Source organism: Sphaerodactylus townsendi, linkage group LG03 (genome assembly GCF_021028975.2).
Source record: "Sphaerodactylus townsendi isolate TG3544 linkage group LG03, MPM_Stown_v2.3, whole genome shotgun sequence".
Lineage (NCBI taxonomy): Eukaryota > Metazoa > Chordata > Lepidosauria > Squamata > Sphaerodactylidae > Sphaerodactylus > Sphaerodactylus townsendi.
In genome coordinates this window covers 113,366,023-113,390,144 of record NC_059427.1, presented here as the reverse complement: position 1 = coordinate 113,390,144, position 24,122 = coordinate 113,366,023, and the positions used below count along the sequence as shown (strand labels likewise).

The following is a 24,122-nucleotide window of genomic DNA, read 5'->3' as shown; positions in this document are numbered from 1 at the left end:
CACAAAGCAAATTGAAAGAGGGTTGCAGGCGGGATACATGAGCCCTGGGCTGTTCGCATGAGTAGCCATGCCATGGACAGCCAGCACATCGGCTGGGGTGCACACCTTCGCATGGAGGCACTTTTTTAAACTTACCTCCCACTGATGCACAGTTACACATGAACCCCCAGAGCCTTGCTGACGCCTCATGTCCCCAGAAGGGCCTGTGTGGCTCTGCAGATGGAGTTAGGAATTTTAAAAAGAGAAAAGCACAGCCACATAACGCACCTCCTGCCCGGCCGTTCGCATGGTCGCAGCTGCAAGGTGCATTAAAACAAAAGAAATGAGCAAATCGTGATTCTTGAAAAACCCAGGTTGGGGGGGAAATGTGGAATGGACTCGTGTTAGGAGCAGGATCCATGTGAAGTTCCTCCCAACCTGGGTTTCATCCCATGGTTAGCCCAGGTTTATGGGCCCGTGCAGAAAGGGCCACAGTGAACACATACATGTCAAGCAACGATGGCATGATCCCTGAGCTGCCCACAGGTAAGGGATCCTTTCCCAGCAACATTCCATCTTCGGAGAAAAATCAACCCTCTGCTGTGAATAAGATTCCTGTGGGGTCATATAAATCAGCAAAAGATTTGTGCTCACTTACCTGTAGCCCTAAATGCCTTATTATTTGCCTTCTGTCCTGTCAAAAATAATTTCCCCAGCAATAAGAGTTCTTCACAGCTGTTGTGGAACACTGTCCTGTTCTCTCTGTCTTTTCCTTTGCTTTGCTCAGAGTCTGGTATAACATGATTTATTTTACTTCACTGTTCTCAGGCTTTTAAAATCAGGACTCTTCAGCCTTGCTAACTATTCATTCTGTTTGAGCCAATTGAAAAGAGAATTCATATTTTGAAAGATTTATGACATGATTGTTTTTTGCCTCAGCTCCTTTCTTTTCCCTTTATATAGAGGATTTACTCTTGAAATACCTGTGACAGATTTCACACCAACTCTTAATGCTGATTGGAGGGGCATGACAAATGATTGATGGGGCACCCACCCACTTTTGCCCCACAATGGCTATGGGCATCCACTGCATTCTATTCTCCTTCCATTCTGTTCAGGATGGTATATATGGTTTTTATACTCACAACCACCCAGTGACACAGACACGGTACTAGACTCCACTCCTTTTTTCTATTTTCTTTTTGGCCATCAAGTGACATCTGACTTATGGTGACCCCTAGTGGGATTTTCAAGGCAAGAGATATTCAGAGGAGATTTGCCAGTGTCTGCCTCCATGTCAAGACCTTGGTGTTCCTTAGAAGTCTACTTGCCAGGGCCAATCCTGCTTAGCTCCTAAGATGTGATGAGATTCAGCTAGCTTGAGTGATCTAGATTCTAGACCCGGGGTGGCGAACCTTTGGCACTCCAGATGTTATGGACTACAATTCCCATCAGCCCCTTCCAGCATGGCCAATTGGCCATGCTGGCAGGGGCTGATGTGAATTGTAGTCCATAACATCTGGAGTGCCAAAGGTTCACCACCACTGACTGTCTATTCCTACAATGACATTATTAACTACCACACTATGCTAGTTCTCACTCATAGTCTTGTTACTTACTCCACTTATGACCCAGCTTTATGACTGAGTGAAAGACCTCAGGCATGTGAATCCAGTTTCATATTATTTCCCACTTGTCAGTCCGCTGTTTTCTTTTGCTCTAAATATGTCACTCACTTTAATACTCCTGCCCAGTTTCTAGACACAAGAGTTCAGATATACTCATTACTTGCTGAGGGATTTTAATGTAGAACGGAGCATCGAAATGCACATGGTGTTATCCTTGTAGTGGTACGGTTTGGTTTTGCTGCTTGGAGTTATATCTGGCAGTTTCATGGGCAACACACGGAAAGGGGCTCTTCTGGAAAAAATCACTAAATTGCTTGTAGCTGTGGGGCCCAGAGGTAATGAGCTGGTCTGCATCACCAGGGCACTGGGGCAGACAGGCAAGTCCTTCAAAGTTGTACCCATATGTGAAAATGCTGAGCTTGGTTCAGTAGCTTCTGCTTCCTGAGATCCATCGCTGTGCTTCTTCTGTAGGATGACATCCTCACAACTCTCAGGGCTTTGCTGTTTTTCACTACTCATCTGGGGCACTGGCAACCACTTCGCAGTTCTAAACTTGTCTTCTTCAGCTAGCTTCTTGACAATGAGAGAGGTGTAATTGGTGTAGGCTGGCCACTGGCGGCAACGTTGGACGAGATGGGAAGGGAGGCCGATATTGCAGGACAGCAATGCTCGATCTAAAACCCAAGATACAGAGATCATCTTAGCAGTATAGAAATTGACAGCTTCTTCAGCTTGAAGCATGGGCTGGAATCTCTGCCAATAAGTTTCTTGATCAAGATATTCCTGCTCCCACTCCCTACTCCCCCCTGGCACATTAGTTGTGGGTTTACCCCCTCCCCCACTGTGAATCTCTCGCTAAACGATGTGAGAATGTCTCAGAGTTTTCTTCAACAATAACACAAGAATCTCCCGGTCCCTGTGGCAATAAGAAGTTCTGATAGGGTTGCCAGGTTCCTCCTCACGACAGCAGGAAGTATAGGGAGGTGAGTTCAAGGGCAGCAATCAGCGTCCCCTGTAGGAAGATATCATGTCATCTTTTAAACAATAAATCAGTCCCTTCCATTGCTTTCCTTATTCCAGAATGCCATTGTTCAAAATAATGCCACAAGACAGATCAATCTGCTGCACAAAGTGCTTGATTCTTGAAGACTAGGGAATGCTGTACACTAGATCAACATACGAAGTTACTCAGTGGTAAGTTAAGCCAACTCAGTGCTGATTGACAGCAGGAGCTTTCAAGCAGTGTTGCTACCTGGCCTGGAGAAAAATGTCTTGCTCATTTAACAAAGGCTTCATGTGTAAAAATGTGCAGTTGACACTTTATGTGGCACAGAGATAAATAACAGCACCTGCTGAATAATATTCCACTAAGACTTTGAGGCTCATTCCGCACATGCAGAATAATGCACTTTCAAACTGCTTTCAATGCTCTTTGAATCTGTGCGGAATGGCAAAATCCACTTGCAAACAGTTGTGAAAGTGGTTTGAAAACGCATTATTCTGCGTGTGTGGAAGGGGCCTTTGATAATGTTGAAGATTGTTCTTCAGCAATCTTCCTAAGGTCTTATTTGGCGGCCTTTCCAAGCCTTGCTCTCTGAGATTCCTTTTGAACTGAAGAGGTGGGGAATTGAACTGGACACTGAGTGATTGCTCCTTCCCTGTAACAAGAAAGGCCAGGGATTGGTAGATTCAAGCTCAAGTCTCTTGTTCCAGGAACAACAATTTAACCTTGTATGAGGTAGGTTAGGATGAGAATAACTGGTCAATGAACACCCAATATGCTTTATGGATGAGTGAAGATCCGCATCTGGGTTTCCTCTCCTAGTCCAATATTCTAATCTCTATACCTCACAGACTCAGAAGAACTATTTATTTCAGAAAGATATTTCCTATCCTGCCTATAGCTGTCATATTACAAGCTTTAAATAAACTGTTAACATCACCAATCCATATTTATAGGACTAAGATGATGAAGCAGAGTATTCAGATGAATCAGCTACTTCAGATTGGGTTACTGGTCCATGAAGGCACACTGCATATCTCCACTCTACCAAGAGCAGTTTGCTGGGTGGGCTTGAGCCAGTCACGCACTCTCAGTTCTGGACTACCTCATAGAACTGGTGTGAGAATAAACTGTAGATGAGAACTGGTTCTGGTAGGTTTTCTGGGCTGTGTGGCCGTGGTCTGGTGGATTTTGTTCCTAACGTTTCGCCTGCATCTGTGGCTGGCATCTTCAGAGGTGTATCACAGAGAGAAGTCTGTTTCACACAGACTTTTCTCTGTGTGAAACAGACTTCTCTCTGTGATACACCTCTGAAGATGCCAGCCACAGATGCAGGCGAAACGTTAGGAACAAAATCCACCAGACCATGACCACGCAGCCTGGAAAACCCACCAGAACAGTTGAAAGCCTTCGACAATACATTGTAGATGAGAAACCTGTAAGTTTTGGGTCCCCCACTGGGAGAGGGAAGATGAGATATAATAAATGAAGTAAATAAATGAATAAGTCTGAACTCCAGATAGGGGCGAGGCTGTAACTCAGTGGGAGAGTACATGCTGTACATTTCACAGGTCTCATGTCTGATCTCTGACATCTCCAATTAAAGTGTGGGACAGGGGCAGGATTCAAAATGATCTGGACAGATTAGAGAGCTGGGCCAAAACTAACAAAATGAATTTCAACAGAGATAAATGTAAGATTCTACACTCAGGCAGAAAAAAATGAAATGCACAGATACAGGATGGGTGACACCTGGCTTGACAACAGTACATGCGATAGGGATCTGGGAGTCTTAGTGGACTACAAACTGAACATGAGTCTATGGCAGCCAAGAAAGCCAATGCAATTCTGGGATGCATCAATAAAAGTACAGTGTCTAGATTGAGGGAAGTAATTGTACCACTCTACTCTGCATTGGTCAGACCATCTAAAGTACTGTGTTCAGTTCTGGACACCGCAATTTAAGAAGGATATTGACAAACTGGAACGTGTCCAGAGGAGGGCAACCATAATTGTAAAAGGCCTGGAAACCATGCCCTACGAAGAGAGACTTAGGGAGCTGGGGATGTTTAGTCTGGAGAAGTGAAGGTTAAGGGGGAACATGACAGCTATGTTTAAATGTCATGTCATGTCAAAAAGGGAGCAAGCTTGTTTTCTGCTGCCTTAGAGACTAAGGCATGGAGTAATGGATTCAAGGTGCAGGAAAAGAGATTCCTCCTAAACATTAGGAAAAAGTTTCTGACTGTCAGGGCTGTTTGACAGTGGAATTCACTGCCTCGAAGAGTGGTGGAGTCTCCTTTGAAGCCTTTTAAACAGAGGCTGGATGGCCATCCATCAGGAGTGCTTTGCTTGTGTGTTCCTGCATGGCAGGGAGTTGGACTTGATGGCCCTTGTGGTCTCTTCCAACTCTATGATTCTAATTGTTAGGAAAGACTTTTCTCTTCCTGAGAGACGATAGCACACTAGATGGACTGGTTGATGAGCTGGCATGGTATAAGGCAGTTTCATATGTTTATATTAGACTGAAGTATGTTCCAGAACCTGTGTCGCTCTGCAGCCTTCACTAAATTAAACTGTGACTGAACCCACTCTGGCAAGTATCAGAGGGGACGGAACCTTGCCAGGAGGTTTATGTTTATCAAAGCACGACATTTCCCCATGACAGTCTGCCCATTATTTCTGCAGTGTTTTGAACTCTTTGGCTCAGCTGCCATGCAACTAGCAGCGGCATATAGCCTTACACAGGGTGCAAACAGTCTGGAATTTGGTCTTGCATAAGCAGTACACGTGCCCTTCTTGAACAGCACTGGAAGCACGTTAATAGTTGGCCACTGATGGGCTCTATATGTTTTCACTTTTCTTTTCCCCCTGCTTTGAGCCACTCAGAACTGGCTTTCAGTCCCAGTCTGGCAGGAGAAGGAAACAAATGACCCTAATTCATGTTACTTGATCAAAATTGAGAAGGAACTTCTAGGATCAAAATCTAGCAGGAATTATCCACCATCTACAGTTGCCTAAACTATGCTGTTGTCTTCCTGCAAAGTGGAATAATAATTATCTCAGATAGTTTACTCTCAACAGCTTGTCATGCCAAATAACTGGAGATTCAAATGGGGGGGGGGGGATCATTACAAACACTGGCTTACACTAGGTAGAAAAAGACAAAGATAAAATAAATGGAGAGAACCAAAAGGCCCTAAATTGTTGTTGGAATGCACAAACCAGTCTTTCAATTACAGCACCAGGTTGGTACATTCTGTAGGGACTCTACTTCACCAAGCCAGGCAGAAGATTCTACTTCTGTCTGATCTTCATGGAATTCCACATTAGGATAATGTCAAGGTCCCCCTCCAGGGTAATTAAAGGGGGACCCGGTTGCCGACCCGGACAGATAAAGTTATGGATTCCAAACTGTAGCATCTTTCAAAACTGAATATGAAGCACAAAATGTTTGTTCTACCCTTAGAAGTAGTTCTCAGAGACAATTCTTCCCATCATACTTGCAGAGAAGTAACAGTGCTACAGACAAGCCCCTCTTTCCACAGGCTGCAAGGAGCAATTGATCAAAAACCAGCTCCTTGTGAGCTCACATGTCTGCAACATTTAAAGACAAATGTAAGAACTCATCCTTGCTTGTCCATGCACATAAACACCAACGTTATTGATAAAGCAGAACTAAAGACCACTGATAGATGCTGAAAATATAACAATCCTAAGTCTAAAAATCTAGTGCCCAAATTTCACTCCATAACAACTCTGAGTGGTACATTTTGCAACATTTGAAGCAAGTTTTAAAAAAGACCCCTTGCTATGGTTTTTTTAGTAATTGTTTTGAAAGGTGTTAAAAGCATTATCCTCACTCTAAATTGGTTTTCTTTGTTCTCAGTGATACAGTGCTAGGATGCTGCCCCATTAATCATTTGAACCCTGAGTGGCTGGTGTGATTTGTGTGACAAATCAAGGATGAAATAAATAGAGTACCAAGAAGAGGAATAAAAGAAATGGAAACATTTATATACAAGGAAAATAAAAGTAAATGAACGGGACTAAAAAAAGGCCCCCTATAACAAAAAAAAATTGAACTGGGAGAAAGTCATGAACATCTCTAGTCCTGCATATGCTTGATAAAGTGATTGTGTACATCCTAAGTAACTCTTGCTTCAGGAAGACTTTGGAACTATATTAAAACCCAGATTTTTCATTGCCAATAACAGCCAAGATCCTCATGTTTTAGGAAGATCTACAGCTTATCTCATGAAGCAGCATGGGGCATCTACTGGTCATCTGCTGGTGAAGGTACCCCAGCACTGACATGTCACTTTTGTGGATGTCATAATTAAAAAAAAATGTATAAGGATAATAGAGATTCAGGAAGGAACCACGTATCAACACATCAACACAGTCACAGTATGTTTCAATTTTCCAGGCCTCCATCAGAGTTGCTGTTCACTGAATAGAACTTCAATTCCAGAGCATCACAGGCAGCAATATGCAAATAAAATGGACTAGCAACAGCCAATCAAATAGAACTTTAGGTGCCAGGAAGGCATAGCTAATGAGTGAATTTGTCAATACTGAATACTCAGGAATGTTTATCTATTTGAATGAGCAATCATGTAGTCCTTTTTTTAAAAAAAGGGACAAAGCTATGCATGTTGACGCTGAGCAATTCAGAATGTGGGCAATGCTAGAACCAGCAAGCAAACAAACAAACAAACATGTCCTGAGGGCTAGATTTAAAGCATTCAAAGGTTGGGAAGGCATCACTGAGGACAATGTGGAGTGAAAGTAATGCTTTCATTACCTTTCAAAGTACTTATTGAAATATCATAGCAAAAGGTTTCTTTCAAAATGGCTAAGCACTGAGGGTTGAGGTAAATCCAGTTGCTTGCAACAACACTGCTATCAGTCGAATCTGGAGCAGAGCCCAAAGATCCAAGTATTTTCCATATGGAGCCAAGCTTGCATAGTTTCTCTACTGATGTTGCAGCTGCTGGTGCAACATAGTGGCACTGAAGCTTCCATGTGGCACGTTTTCCTGTATTTTCCATGGCCTAGTCCCTCAATAGTGGCCATACTTCACCCTCCTTGCCACCAGAGTTTTCCCAGATTTTGTTTTAATGGCGCTAGAATTAAAGCAATATAACCATGTATATAGCAATTATGATGAAAAGTGGCTATCCAATGATCAGTACATTGCTAGTCCTAGAGAAAATGACGAACAAAAAGAAATATTTAGCTCTTCCAGCAGTTTCTGCTACTTACAGACTCTGTTAAAGTAGATGCTAAAAGTTTCCTATGCTATGAGGCTAGATGAATAACGAGTCAGCTACTAGATCCATGTGCCCATTACCAGCATCAGTTCAAGTAGTCATATTATACCAAAATAATAATTGCATAATATTGGAACAAGTTAATTAAGAAGGCTGTGAATATCCTATGGCTTCAATGAATTTAAAAAATAACATGGAAACACAGATGTTTATGTTGAAATAAAGGGTTTTTTTAAGGCAAGGTTGGCTGAAACTTTATAACCCTGCAAAATTCTTTCCACATTTTTAATCATACATAATTGTGAAAGGGAGATTGGTAAACCAAAGATGTCTAGCTCTGCATACTTAAAAAATAAAGAGCTAAAATCAACACATAGTTTACACAGCTAGAATTTTTTGCTGCAGTTAGGGTCAATCAATCCATTATTTATGTGTGTGGAAACAGAGCATCACATTTGGACATTTGGGTAAGACGGGTCAAAACGATCCAAGAACACAAAGGGCCTAAAGCTCTCTTCTCTGAGCAAGAGTTGATGTGAGCCCAGTAAAATCACCAACAAGGCACCTCCATTAAAATATGCCTAGATCTTTGAGGTAAATCTGAGTGACTAGTTATTACTACAGCAGCTCTATCTTTCCATGCTTGACCTCTCACCTCAAAAATCCCTTCCAAAATAGTAGCAAAGTTTGGACCCTCCCTTGAGAATCATCCTGCTTTGCCTTTAACATGGTTACACTGAAATTATAACACTTGGCTAGCTCTCTGGATTTTTTTTCTCCTCTCTATGGTGACCCCAACCAAGAACACTTTGGTTTTTATGTCAGATCCATTAAACTGAATGAGTTTATAAGAGACAGCAGGGAATAAATTTGATGGGAATTTCCATTTGATGGGAATAAATTCCTTGAAGCAAAACTCAGCAGATAAAAATCTTTGTTTTGAAAACAGTCATTGTAGCGTGGTCACTGCATAGCAAAAGCTCACTGATTGTTTGACTTTGAAATACAAAGAGATTTTCCTGATGCAACAAAGAAAAAGAAAGTTCCTCATACCTGCATAAATTTGCACTGTATGAAATGGGGGTGATATGTGAATGGCTTCTAATTTGGAGGAGAGAGTGGCTTCAAGGTAATTTCTACTCCCTTCTATTTAATGACAGTTTGTCGAGGGTAAGGGGTTAAAGTCAGAACATTCTTCTTACACAGCTCAAAACAAGAAGTAAAAGAAATGAAAGCATACCTTGAAAGGGGAGACTTTGCAAATGCATAAGAGTTTTCAAATTTTTATGTTGGAAAGAATAGCAATGACTTGTGTTCTCTCCCTCTCCCTTCCACCCTTTTATTTAAAAACAGTGTTCATAGTCCCAGTCCCCCTCATACACACAGGAAAGGAGTGTGGGGCCTCTCAGTGCTGGTCTCCTATTTATTTTGCCATGTGGTTTCCATATTCACTTCTTCTGGGCCCCCTAGTCGGAAAGGGCTCCTGTCTCCAGAGACCAGTGAGGGGAGGAGGAGGAGGAGTAGCAAATGCTTTCCTTCACTTTGGAACTGAGAGCCAAACTAATGCAAAACACTTGTCCCTGAGTGGGCATAAGGATTCGCCTCCACACACATAACTGAACTGCAGTCTTTGGCTGACTACAGTCTTGCCCAAAGCAAGTGAAAATAGCCCAGCTGGTCTGGCTGTTATCAGCAGAGTGCCATCAATGAAAGGAAATAAAGACCATTCACAATTCAAAAATCTGTCTCACAGACTCTGCAATAAATGGATGTGTTCATGTTCTTACCAGCACCAGCAGACAGACAGCTGGTTCTGAGATGTGATGATCATTTTCTGGCATGCGTGTCTATGAAATGTTGTAGAGCCCATAAGCTGGGCATGATGAAAAGAAGGATTAGGCCTTTCTGAGGATGGCAGACTCATCAACACCTCCCAAAATGTTAATTTTTGTGTGTGAAGGGATATTGAATTTTGGGTCTGCAGCTAAGGAAGCTTCATATATTTACTTTGACAGGCATATGAGAATGTAAACTCTGGAACAGCTTTCAGATGTCTTTGGGGATTAATATTAAACCCATCTTAAGTTACCTTTTAAGACTGCAGCAAAACGTTGTCCAAGATCCATAATTTTGACACATTTATTTATTAATTATTTGGAACAGTTTTATGCTACCTTCCCACCTAATCAGGTCCACAAGGTAGGGAACATAAAAAACATTTAAACAATTTAAAATACTGTTAAAATTAAAATTAGAAGAATTCAATTAAAAATTATAAGAATTCAATTAAAATCACGCAAACATGGGAGGGCCAAAGCCATTACTGGCAGATATGCTACACACACACACACACACGCACGCACGCACGCACACATATGAGGTCTTCACCTATTATGGCAAAAGATACCAGTAGAGGGAGACAGACAAATCTTCTGGGCAGGGGGGAATTCCAAAGTTTTGGTGGCATGATGGAGAAAGTCCTTTCTTGGGTTGTCCTCCATCTAGCCTCAGATGGCAAGGGCAATGAAATTGGGTCCTTGAAGGATGATTGCAGTGATGGGTAGGTTTATATCAGGGGTCTACAACCGACGATCCTCCAGATGATCATGGACTACGATTCCCATTAGCTCTGCCAATTGACTGTGCTGGCAGGGTTGATGGGAATCATAGTCTATGAACATCTGGAGGACCATAGGTTGGAGACCTATGTCTGCTATGATTACAGAACATCTTAAGGGCTACTCACTATGTCATTTTAAAAGTGCCCCTCTTTTTTAGCTTGTGATGCAAGCATCTTTGCTCTCTTAGAGCTGATGCAGAAACCATTTGAGAGTTTCCTTTTAAGCCTTGCCAACTTTTGCAATCTCCCTATTCTGCTTATTTTCGCATTCAAGTATTTCGTTACACATACACATCCAATTTCGATGTTGTACCTCTCTTAAAGCAGTTTACAATGAAAAAGTTAAAAGGTACCATAACGTACAAAAATCAAATTAAAAACCAGCACAGCAACTGGCAGATAAACTAAAATTCAGCTTCTGCAGCCACATTAATATGGGTTACTTGCAGGACGCTGATTTTATATTGTTTATTGTATTGCATTGAATACTGCTTTTAATGGGTTTTTTAGTGTTTATGTTTTTGGAGTTTATATTGTTTTTTATAATTTGTAATTGGTTCGATGCTCCATCTGTTTTGTTGTGTGTGTGTTGTGTTGTGTTGTGTTGTACACCACCCAGAGCCCTTCGGGGGAAGGATGGTATATAAATCTGATAATAAATTATATAAATAAATAAAATGTTTCTATCACAATCATCAGTGGTCAGAGGGCAAGATTAGCACACAGGATATCCATTCTAAGCTCTCACTGGGTAACATTTGGGCAATCATCCTCTCTCAGCCTAACCTTCCTCACAAAGTTGTTGTGAGATGAATGAATAATGAACAGTGTGAGCTACCACAAACTCCTTGAAGGGATGGCAAGATATGAATATAATACGCAAATGAATAGACTAACTAAACCAAAAGCTCCTCAAAAAAAGGAATCAAATTCCAAGAGTTGGGAATCACATTATACAGTAGTGAAGTTGGATGAGAGTTGCTCATTCCAACTCAGATTATTGTTGCAAGAAGCAGGGAAGAGCCTGAAGGAAATCAAGGAGTCGTGTAAGTAGATTTGCCGTGTCAATAAACGGGTTGAGCCAGAAGCCAAGATAGGGCCTTTCCCCACTTACCTTAAGCCCCGCGCTACTTGAGGAGAGTAGCGCGGAGTGCTCCAGCACTCCCCACAACAGGGGCGGCGACAGCGCAGCCGCCCCGACGCTGCTGCTGTTGCGCCCCCTCAGTGCGCGGCATCCCAGGCGCTCTTCTTAACAGCGCCTTTTGATGACCCCGCGGTCATGGGGACGCCCGGGTGCGTGCCTGGGATGCTGCACGCTGAGAGCAGTGCAAGGCATAGGGGGGATCGAAGAGAGTGGGGAAAGGCCCATAGTCAGCCGGGGTCACTGAGGAGCCCTATGAGCTCAGTAATTTAACTTAGGGCAAGAGAACTGTGAGAATTAGATCATAGGCAGGTAGAGTTAGCAAACCAGAGAATATTCCCTGAGGCTGAAACTTCTTGGAGCAAGATACTAGCCATCAAATCATCAAAACTCCCAAGGAACTACTCAGAATCTGTTTATCAGATGTCTTCTCAGGAACATTGTACTATACTGAAATGGGCACAGTTGTCTATAATAGGCATGAACATGTACTGGATAGCAGAGGTGGGATCCAACCAGTTCTCACCACTTCTCTAGAAGTGGTTACTAATTTTTTCTGACTGCAGAGAAGGGGTTACTAAAGCAACCTCCCTGCCCAATAGGGACTGGAGGTGCGTGTGTGTGGCGGCGCCACTGTTTGAATCCCACCACCATCGGAACCTGTTATTAAAATTTTTGGATCCCACCACTGCTGGATAGTCTCTGTAATATGACTGAGCACCATTGCCCAGGGCAATGCTGAAATGTCTCAGTTTCTTTATTTGAAGGTCTTCTCTGAGCAAATGGGTAGTCACACTGATCTTTACACTGAAAAGTTCATCGCTACTTGTCCCTATGTTAATGCTTCACTACTTCAAAATCTTGGGGAAAGCAATGGCAAACTATCCCATAAAAACGGCTTGCCTATAAAATCACTGCCTACAGTGGTACCCCACTGCACGACGCAAGGGGAAACTTTACTTTACCCTACTTCAAAATCTGTATTTTAAAATCTATTTTTGTTTGAAGAAGGCTATCTTTTTCTTTCATTGTGTTTTGTGCAGATACCACCGGGCTGTTACTTGGAATCTATCAGATATTATTATTTTATCCTTCTTCCAAGAATCTCAAGGCAACATACGTGGTTCTGCCTTCCTCCATTTTTGTCTTACAACAACCCTGAGAGATAACTTAGGCTGAGAGAAAGACCAAAAGTGACACACACAGAGAGAAGCTCTCTGCAACCACTATACCAGGGGTCAGCAACCTTTACCACCCAAAGAGCCATTTGGACCCGTTTTCCATGGCCCCAAAGATCTAACAAGCCGGAGAGGCGGCTCCGGTTCGGCCCCTCCACTCACCTTTCCTTCCAGCGCTGCTCTAGAGGGCTGGAGGGACACGGCCACGCTACCCTCCAACCTCCAGGCTACGCAGAGCCTCAGTATAAGGCTGAAAGAGCCGCATGCAGCTCTGGAGCCGCAGGTTGCAGACCCCTGCAGTATACCATGACAAATCTCTGAGAACGGAATTAGGTGTCAGAATAAAAATGATATGAAAAGATTGGCTGTACAAACTCTTAGAAAAGCCTGGGAATGTCAGGAGGGAAATTCTTTTCATGCCAGTTTTCTAATGTGAAGGCCTAGTGAGGCCAGTGGCCCTGGTCCCACATTCAGTCCATTCATATGAATGTCTTCTTCTCATTTGGTCAATGTACCTGTGGACAATCAGATCTATTCTGCCCTTCTGCCGGCTGAAAACTGTTCTGTGCTATCAAAAAGCAAAACTAAAGCAAGGAAGCATGCTGCATCAGATATTTAGAGGCTGAGGGGAAAAGCTTGTTTATGTGAAATGCCAAGGCAACAAATAGTTGACATTAGGATCGCAGGCAGGCTGTGGGACTGGGCTATTCCTTTCAGGCTGTGCACAATGGGCCCTTTTTGTCTCACTGTCAAAGACAAGCAACAGAGCAAGCCATAAACAGAAACCTTATTGGCAGCTTGGAAAAGGCCTGAGGAATTTCTAGGGAGGGTTTGCTATCCCAGAGACACAATGGCCTGTGCTTTAGAACTATAGACCACGTAGGATGCAAACAGCAAATGGTTTCACATGTGACTAACTATTGGCCTTGCTGCTTTCCCAGCCCCCTTCATCCAGTGCCTCTTTACCCAGAACTCTAGGTCTAGTTAGAGCAGCTGTTGCTCTCAAAGGTCTGTGGCTGCCGTCCTGCACACACTTTGAACATCTAACTGTGTACATTAGGACAGCCCTGGTCTTTTCTCGATCCTCTAGTCCTAGGGGTTAATGCCATAGTGGAGGATCTTAGATCTTTATGTGGCCAAAACAAGTTTGTAAACCACTGGCGCTACCTCTCCCCTAAAAAGCACCCGTGGATGGAAGCAATTTGCAAGGGTGAAACAGCAGGAGGTGCCTGCTTAAGCCTCCTATTGCCTTCCTAGCTTCCCAGGAACATTTCTCCAGAATTGTGTTTTTGTCACATTGGAGAAGCAGAGTCTAGGAGCTGGAAATGTGATTTTGCTGTGTAACGTGTGCTTAAGAGCCTTCCCAGACTTTAGGGTGTTTTATTTGGTGATAAATGCACATTTATTGTGGGGAATCCAGACATTCTTCCAGCTAGCACAGTGATGGCGAACCTTTTTGAGACCAAGTGCCCAAACTGCAACCCAAACCCCACTTATTTATCACAAAGTGCCAACTCGGCAATTTAATCTGAATGCTGAGGTTTTAGTTTAGAAAAAAATGGTTGGCTCCCTCTTCCTCCACCCCACCCACTCGAGCAGGGGCCAGCCTGCTCTAGCCTCCAGCAAGTCCCACATGCATTGCACTGTGCCTCTCTAGCATCTCTGCCTCCTCTGCACCCCCCCCCCTCGGGCAGCAGCCACCCGGAGCACAGGCACCAGGCCCGCCAGCCAAGTCCTCCCTGCTCACCACAGTGCGTGCATGTTGTGCTCAGTGGCCTAGCCTAGATGTGTGTGTGGGGAGGGGGTGATTTTCCACCCCATGACGAACTCTGTGTGCGTGTGCCCACAGAGAGGGCTCTGAGTGCCACCTCTGGCACCCGTGCCATAAGTTCGCCATCACTGAGCTAGCACTTTGAGTGCAGAGATGTAGCATTTTCCCAGCACTAAAACTGCATTTTTTTTCTATGTGGGAATGGGATTTCATAGATGAAGACTGGCATGATGGTTAAGCCATGCATTACATAGAAGGTTTAACTGACTGGGTAACTTAGTTGACTATGCCTCCTGATTTCAGTGTCAAGACTTGAAAGCAGCCATGACAAGAAGGCAAACTGGATCAGTGTTGTGGCACTAAGAAAAGATGAGTTACACCCTTTCCCCTGATACAGCTGCTCTATCAAAATCAATCCAAATCCTACGGCCAAGCGGCTACCTCCAATCTGGCCAAAAGGGGAAAACTGTATTTCTGCACACAGGCAAGCACACACAAGAAAGGACGAAACCACAGTCTTGCAACCCTATTCAGTTTAAGAGTTCCGGGGTGACTGGGAGGATAAAAATGCCCTGGGGTAGCCCATGCTAAGGGACTCTTACAGTGCCAGCAGCAGTAGAGGCTCCACTCAGATCAGCCTTGCCTAGAAGCCCTCGTGTGATCAAAGTCCAAACAGTCTTTGAAAAGTCCAAACAGTCTTGGCAAACTGTGTTCTTAACTGGCAGGTAGAGTTGCCTGTGCTTAAAGTGGTCCCTCTTATGGTCACTTTAATATCTGTTTTGTCTGTAGCAATTATCAGGTGATCTTATTTAATCCCACGCCACAAAAAGATTCAGCTGCCTGTTTCTGTTTTTTTAAAAGAAAACAGAGCATCCTGTTCCTGGCTAGCTGGCAACTTTACCAGCAACAGCCATCTGGTACAGAGGCTGACCAGAAACTCAAAGGACCATGGGGATAAAGACAGCCACAGCTCTCAGTTGTTCCACTGCTGATCATCCCTTTAAATGTTAAAGGGCCACTATTTTACAGTGGGCATAGACTTGGCTTCTGGAAGTCAGAGGCCAGGTCTTCTCAGAGAAAATGATGGCCCTTTAAAATGCAAAGGGCATGTGCACTACCCAACAATTGTTTGCCAGGGCACACTTCCTCTCTCCCCTTCATTCTTCACTTCTGCTGCCTCTGGGAAAGAGAAAGTGGCACCAGAAATAATGGTCCCAAAAGTCTGGAATCTGAAAAATGTACCTGAAACAGAATCTAGAACAAGCAACAACATTTCCAGAAATTTGAGATAACAAAAAAGCATGCTGTCCCTGAAATGAAATTGCTACTATCATTTACGGCACCGCCAGTACTACAAGACAGTCAACAACAGCAAAGTCTGTCTAGCAAGGAAAAATAATGGAATTTCACACATGGGCCCTAACAGAGGGAATTCTGAGGCCATGCAGCAGATGTGGTGCTACCAGACACTGAACAAATGAACAGTCCTGGATTCTCTTCCCAGAAAGATAATGAAAACTACACATTTTAATTATCGTTCACCCAGAAATCTCTCTGAGCATTTTTGCAAGCAAAGAGGAATATTACATGACTTCAGGTAGTTCATACCACAAGAAGCCTTTTTTAAACATTGCTGGAAGACCCTCTTGCAAATTATGAATGGGAAAGTTTACTTCCATCTGGCACAGCTGCTCAGAGACATTCAACTTTGCAGCAAGACACTGAGCGGGATCTCCTCCTCCCTGAGCAACAATTTGATAAATGGAGATTGAAAATTATGAAAGGTACACATAGGCTGGTTTTTCATGGTATAATTGCTCCTCTGTTGGCACAGGAAATGCCTCCGTGCAATGGAGAGTTCTTCACTGCCCCCGTTGCTGCAGTGTGTCTGCCACGTTGTTGCCCCGCCGCCACCCCAGAGCATTGGTTTTGCTCTGTGGCCTTCCAAAACAACCAAAATGGAGTTTCTTTTTTAATGCCCCTGTGTTGCTCTGGGGGCTTCCCTCCCTGTAGTGAAGACCTCCATGGCAGCAACAGCAGGACCATTTTTCCCACCTCGCTGCTCTGGCCCATCCCACCAAAACAAGAGAATTCACCTGACGCGCAAGGAGCTTGCAGATGGAGGAAAGGGAGATTCTCTCTGTTTTTAAAGTACTAAAAGTGGGGGGGGGGAGAGAATGGGGTGAGATTCAGCCTATCTGAACACAGGAAACGGAAGCTGCCCATGCATGCCTGGAAGAGACTGCAGAAGAGCTCGATGCTTATGGGAAAGCCCCAGGAAAGCCCCAGGCTCATGGGGAACCAGCTGGGGCTTCCTGCTCCAGCCGTGACTCAAGTAAAGGAAACAGCCAGGCAGCCATGGGGAATTACAAGCTGGTTGGGAAGCCCCACAGCAGATACGTTCATGGATATGGGCACTTTAAAAGTGAAAAATCAGCCATAGTCTATCATAGGAAGTTTGCTACATTTGCAAGTGGGAGCCTTAATTCTGATAGCTTTGGGTGGCCTAAAGCAAACCTTATTCTTGTCAATTAAAGCAACATTGCTGGTAAAATAGCCAAGCAGTTCAAAAATGCACTTGGGTCAATCATGTGCATTTTAGGAGACCTAGCCCCTAGCTATCATGCCTGAAATATACCTCATATGCAGATGAACTAATTGGTGCAAGCCTAGAAGTTATCTATACAGACTAGGAGTGTGCTTTCAGATATTGCCAAACTGAACAATCCATTTTCTATGAAAGTCCTGAATACATGCCTAGAAAAGGTAATAAGGCAGATGAGGGCCAATAAACTAAGGCTCAATCCAGACAAGATTGAGGTACTGCTGGACAATGACAAAGCTACTGGAGGACTGAGGAGTCAACTTGGTTGCGAGGGTGGGTGGGGTAGAACTCACCCTGAACTCACCTTGAGGGTCCTACTGTATCCTGTTCTACAGTCGGAGGCTCAGGTCTTCCCATGGCACATAACTCTTTTTATCAGCTCTGGTTGATTTGCCAGCTTTGGCAATTCCTCAAAAAGTGTGATCCATAGTGATCCATGTTTTTTATCACATCAAGGACAGATTACTGTAATGCCCTCTGCATGGCACTGCCTTTGAAAATAATTCAGAAATTTCACTTGGTCCAAAAATGCAGCTGCCAGGCTATTTTCAGGGGTCAGTTACAGGGATAGTATCACCCAACTGCTGAAAGATCTGTACTGCCTGTGGTCTTCAAAGTGCTGGTTTTTACTTTTAATGTCCTAAATGACTTGAGGCCTGGGTTCCTGAAGGACCATCTCCTCCCATACTGAACAACACAATGAGATCTGCCTCATAAGCCATCCCATTGCCCCACCTTCAGAAGAAAGACAAGTGGCAACTAGAGACAGGACATTTTCTATTGCAGCACCTTCGCCTTTGGAACACCATCGCACTTGACGTGTCTCTTATACCTACTTTTCTCTTTTTTTAGGTGCCGGACTAAAACACAACATTATACCAAGGCTTTTTATTAGGGGTTTTATCTGATCAGCTTTTTAGTGGTCTTTTTAATGGCTAGTTTTTTTATGTGGTGATTTTTAATTGTAATCTGCCTCAATCAGGACTCTAAGGGGGTGTCATAGAAATATCCAAAATAAATATTGTTCCGAAGGCTGTAATTTCAGACCCATTTTTCCAATTCACTAGAGATCAGTGGAGTTTTTGGAAGAGAGAACAGATTACCGGTAGTTTCTGTGATATTTTAATACCATTTGGTGAAAAAATGTTTCTCTAACAAGGAAAACAATGAGCAGATATCTCATCCAATCTGATGTTAAGGAAAATAGAAATGGAACCCAACAGGTCTTCGTGGCATAACAACATCTGTCATAATTCTTAAAACTGATACACCTTCTCTTTCTCAAATTACAATATGAAATTAAAACTATATTTTGCCTAATCTAGACATCTACTAGAAATGTAGATTAGGATATTTGCTAGGTAGAGGAAGCAGTGAACAATATACCACAAGATGTACCAAGTTTGGTTTTATTGTTATAACTTTTACTGGTCTTTGACCGTAATAAAGTCTGACTTGGAATATACCTCAAGAGTTTGACTCAGATGTTTCCTAAACACTGATCAAGCATACTTAGGATTAGGTGGAAAATCTAGTCACTGTATCCTTAAAAATTATATTTTTTGTGATCCTATGAGCTAGTATAATTTAAAACATTCCGCTGGGATATCTAGGGAAAAGTAATGAATATATGCAAATAAAATCATAACAAATTCTGTTGCACTGCACTCAGGGAAAACTGTTATAATTCATATAACAGAGCAACCAATACAAGTCAAGCCATTACCTTTTATATGCACAAAATCTGGAGTTACGGTATTTCTAAAATGCAACAGGTTGAAGATTTAAAATGCTAATAAACAAGGATATCTTCTATCTTGTGGTATGAAGACCACTCTCCTTGTAATCCCATCACTGTTTCCATAGCAAATACAAGCAGAACGAGAAGGATAATAATGGCCACAGGGTCAGTTTAGGACAAAGCTGTGCTGTTGCATGGCATGTGGCAGACTCACAGATACTGTGTTCCTTAGCAGAAAAAAGATCCCGTCATCACTATGGTGCCAAGGGAAAAGTTAGCAATTTAGCTGGAGCATGACCCTCACAAGGACTGCAGATATCACAGACAATAGCAGCCATTGTGGTGGGAAATGGAAGAGGCACAAAATAGCAACATAACAAGTGGTTTGATTGCCAACTTTCCATATTTAATACCTGCATCGTGATGTGGGAAGGTATGGAGAGCTCTTCCCACCACTGTCCATCTCCACGGCAGGACAAGGTCTACTGTTAAAGTCTAGCCTGCCACACAATTCTTAAGCACAATGCTCGGCCAGCCCCCTGCCCCCACCCCACCAAAATGGTTTTATGCAAGACTGAAACTTAACACTGCTCAGGGGAATGCTGGGGGTGACAAAAGTAAGAGCTGGGGGGCTGTTTTGCAAAGAGAGAAATTGCAGCTCATGGACAACGGCATAATCCCTAGAATAAGTTCTTGGAGAAAGAAAGGAGAAAGGGGACTTCTGATTTCCAGATGCTAAAGCAGGGAATGACTATCTGCAGCGACCAAAAACTCAGCCACTGTTGGAAACAGAATGTAGGAGGACCTGATCCAGCACAGCTATTCTTATATTCTTGTATATGAATACTATTTGCCAAACTGCTGTCAGCATTGATAATGTTAGAAGTGTGTGTGTGTGTGTGAGGGGGGGGGGGGAGTTAAACATTACACTAGCAATGCAAAATTAATGAATTAACCATACTAATCAATATGAGCATTTTATCTCGTAGGACATCCCTGAGTTAGCTGAATCACACAACCTCTCCACAATGTAAACTGCCCTAGTCAGTCCTGCTTCAGGGTCCAGAAATGTTTCACCCTCTTTGGTATTAATTAACCTTCCTACGCTTGAAAGAGGAAGAGTCACTAAATCATAAATTATAATTAGAAAATACGAGTCATGCTTTACCAGTACCAGAAGGGGCTGGGCTAATTATCCCCCTCTGGGAGGCTGTTCTATAGTACTTCTCAAACCCAGGAAAAGGTTTTCCAAAGACACATTTCTGCCCTCCGGGCTGCCAGGGTAGCCTTTGATGAGACTGAACGTAAACTCATTGCATGTCTTGGGATCTGTAGTGACATTGAAAAGGATTCTGGGGATCTGCATTCTGGGTAGAAGGTGCACATGCATGATCTCCCAGTGGGCATCCCTCAAACTGTGCTGCTCCAGCTGCTTCTGTGGTGTCCTGCCAGCCCTGCCAAGAACTCCAATTCTGCAAGAGACAAATGATGGGCTTTCCACTTTAGGCTGGCACCACACCTTCGTTCAGCCTCTGTTTGTTCATTTCTCCCTGAAGTGGCGTTCTGCTGTTGCTGCCACCACTGTCACTGCACAGGGTTTCTTCCATGCCCATCAGACAGCGAACCCTTGAAACTAAGCAACTGCACAATTGCCAGTCAGTCAGAGAGAGGAAGTGCTGAAGCAGCCTGAACAAAAGAGTGCTTTGTGAGCCTGGAGAACAAGCAGGCAAAACACAACATGGCATTAAAAATGACATGCTAGGATGGCAGGATGGTTCAGAGAGGGATCAGCAGAGCCAGACTGTGTGCTTCCTCTGGGCTCCAGTGGGAAATCCCAGCACTGCTGTTTCTGAGCAGAGTTAAGTCCAAAGACGTTTGAGCTTGAAGAAATGCATCATGGAGTTTATGCATGACTTTAATTCACAGCTTCCTACAGTGAAATCCTAGACAGAATTAAAGCCATTGAAGCCCATAGACTTCAGTGGGCTAAGGAGAGCATAACTATCTTTAGGATTGCACTGCTAATGCATTACAGGTTTGAGAGACCACAAAATCTGGCAGTAGTTAACTTCCTGCTGAAATGATTTAGGAGGGAATAGCTAACTTTCAAAATGCATTGGTTGAAATAGAGATAAAGGTCTGCTGTAGAAAACATTATGTGCTCTCCTAGCTCTCCTAAGATTTCATAGGCTGGAGAAGAATAGCTGTGTCCAAGGATACTTCTGCAATGTATTATTGAAGGCTTTCATAGCCAGAATCCCTTTGCTATTGTGGGTTTTTCAGGCTGTGTGGAGGTCTGGGGGTTTCAGCTCCTAACCTTTCGCCTGAATCTGTGACTGGAATTTTCAGAGGCATGTCATGGTGTGAGGCCACAGAAAGAAATACATCATACCCTGACATGCCTCTGAAGATGCCAGTCACAGATGTGGGCAAAAGGTTAGGAGCTAAAACCACCAGACTTTGGCCACACAGCCTGGAAAAACCACAACAGCAAGATATTTCTGCACTTCACAAAACTGACTGAGGATGTCTAGAGATGATTTCATCTGCAATCTTAAGGACATCTCCTAGAACCTGAACTCCATGAAAACTGGGAATAAGGAAGTTTAGAACTATGTTGAATATCACATATAACAAGAAACCTCAGACAAGATGGTGACAATATAGATGTTTATTTATACTTATAAACTGCCTTCTTATTCTCATTTTACCCATAGCAGAATGTATCTTTGGAGGTCCCTAGGCAGGAGTTATTTTTTAAAAAGTGGAAGTATTTAGTAACTCCCAGATCCCCTTTGTACTAAACAGCATAGAAAACACACAAAATGCATTACTGCTGTGACCAAATGCATTCAATGCCACCTAATGGTGCTGTTACAAAGTGCTTTCTTCAAAAAAACTTGGGAGATTTGGGGAAATGGCCAATAAGAGATATTAGCCATACCAGCCAAATGGTCATTTACAGTGGCAATATAACTCTGACAAGTAGATGTAAGGAATAATAAAACATAAGGTTTCTGGGTATGAGATCACCTTCATACCTTTCATTTGAGCTGCCAGCATCTAGCTGGCCATTGTTGCAAACTTTAAACTTATATTCTTAATATCCAGCAATGTCATTGTTTCACATCAGCAACACTGTAGTCCGATAGTCTGAAGGTGGTTGAATTTGTGCCTGGTTTGTTCAGACACTAAAGGTACCCCATTGGAAACAATTTGTTAATGCAGGGGAAAGCAAGACAGTATGCACAACACTTATTTTATATAACATCACACAAGCAAAATGTGTCCTTGCAATTGTGAAACTTGCTGCACAATCCTGGGTGAATGGGCTTAGGAAGCTGAACAACGCTTACACCAGCACAGGCCCTCAGCATCACTGTGCCACTTCTTGGGCACAAATGCTGCTATGCAGCAGCTGTAGACTCATGTGGGGCTCTGTGCTGGCATTTTGGAATATGGCAGAGTCAACTCCCTGATGCTTTTCAGCCCAGGAATGCCCTTTGACAGAGGCACAAAGTTGCACCAGGAAAAAATGAAAGGCAGCCCATAAGTGGCCACTGATCTGAAAAAAACACAGTTGCAAACACACCCACAAGGCCTCAGAAAGCTCTGGATGCCAACTATGAGTGCAACCAATCACCTCCCATCCCTAAAGCAGCCAAGCTCCCTCAGCAGCACCCAATCACACACCCCCAGCCCTACAAAATCCCAAGCAAGGTACCCCACAACTGACAAGTTAAGATGCATGGCACAGGACACTGTCTGACAACTCTATGCCATGCAAATTTAGAACAAGCTCTGAGGCACCTTGATGACAGGAAAACCACAGAGAGATCACGTGGAACTACTGGGCAAACACTTTGCTCAAGCAAAATCCCCACTCTATGGCTGACCACTCTCAGTTCTGAACCCAAGCAGGTACCCAGGTATTTTCCAGACAGACAAAATATACTGGGGGAAAACCGGGATCATACATACAGGGATGTTTCTATCTCGGTTTCTCCCTCTGCACGGCAGCCCATCAGCGCATTCAGGCCAGGAGGAAGAACTTGCATAGCCTCCTGTTTAGTTTCATTTTCCTCGCCAATGTTGCGCATGCATGAACTATCCCGTTTTTCCAACGATCTGATTGGCTGCAAGCAGTGAGGCAGGAAAAATAAACCAGTCCATCTCCTGCGGTGTTTGCATGGAAGCAAGAGCGGCGCTTTTAAAAAAAGAACATCCAATTTTATTGTCTTTTGAAAGAAGTGGGATAAGGGAAATCTCGTAGGGCGGGCCTGAGTTAGACCTGGAAGCCAGGTGAAAGTCATGGCCGAACCAGGATGTTTCACCTCTTTATCCCAGGATATATTGGCCATGGAAAAAACACCCCAATCTCCTCAGCCAGGACCCAAAGGAGCAACTGCACACTTACAAGTAAGCATCTCCCCTCGCCCCTCACCTGAGGCCAGAAGCCACCCTGGCAATTACCTGAAATCAGCAATCTGGCTTCCACACCCTGTCCCAAAATGAATTGGATTAAGAGAGTTATGACATCTGCACATCCTGGCAAGCAAAAGGAGAGTTAAGCCCCAAAATAATGAAAAAGGATGCACTCAGTGAAACCATTTCACTGGACAGTTTCAGTTGTGTTGGCTCCTCTGCTACAAAATCATTTTGATGTCTTTGGCCCTGGCCCTGTTTTCTCTATTTAATGAAGCAATAATTCTGTTTTAAGCACTGGCAGCTCTCTTATGTGCTGAGATTTTGTGTAAATTTGTTACCCTCCATGGCAAAACCAGATAAATAAACATGGCTGCTTTCCTGCTTGGACTCCCCACAAGAACCAGGCTAGCGGCTTTGGGCTCCCTGTCTCAATTTCTCTTGCTTGCTCTGCTTGATAGCTCCAGACGCCAGTAATCACAATCCTATCTCCCACAGACAAACAGCAAGCTTATGTTTAAATCAGCCCCACCCTGGAACTTGTAAAAACATTACATGAAGTTTTGTAGTCATCAGTGAATGGACCTGGTGAGGTTAGCATAAAGGTCTCTGTGCTAATATGTGGTGGCTGAAACCCAAAGTCCAGCTTGGCTTGATAATGTTTTTGAAGCTTCCTGTTCTGGCTGACTTCATTCAAATAGAACTTGCTTACATGAGCTCAAATCCTGACATGTGCTGAATGCTTCGGTGGCTATTGA

At 43.5% G+C, this 24,122-nt stretch overlaps 1 protein-coding gene across 2 annotated transcripts in view; it reads right to left on the bottom strand.

Annotated features, from left to right (window-relative positions):
- Positions 1–1,603: 1,603 nt before the first annotated feature.
- CDRT4 (CMT1A duplicated region transcript 4) overlaps positions 1,604–24,122 on the bottom strand; it is a 36,121-nt gene continuing 13,602 nt past the window's right edge. Inside the window, exons 1-2 of one of the 2 annotated variants that reach the window (XM_048487880.1) lie at positions 9,124–9,206; positions 1,604–2,281 (exon numbers count right to left, since the gene is read on the bottom strand). In XM_048487880.1, the coding sequence (XP_048343837.1) occupies positions 1,764–2,281; positions 9,124–9,151 (546 nt within the window). In that variant the 5' untranslated portion in view covers positions 9,152–9,206 and the 3' untranslated portion in view covers positions 1,604–1,763. Of the gene's footprint in view, positions 2,282–9,123; positions 9,207–24,122 lie in introns of those variants that run through there. The other variant, XM_048487879.1, reaches the window with a different exon arrangement.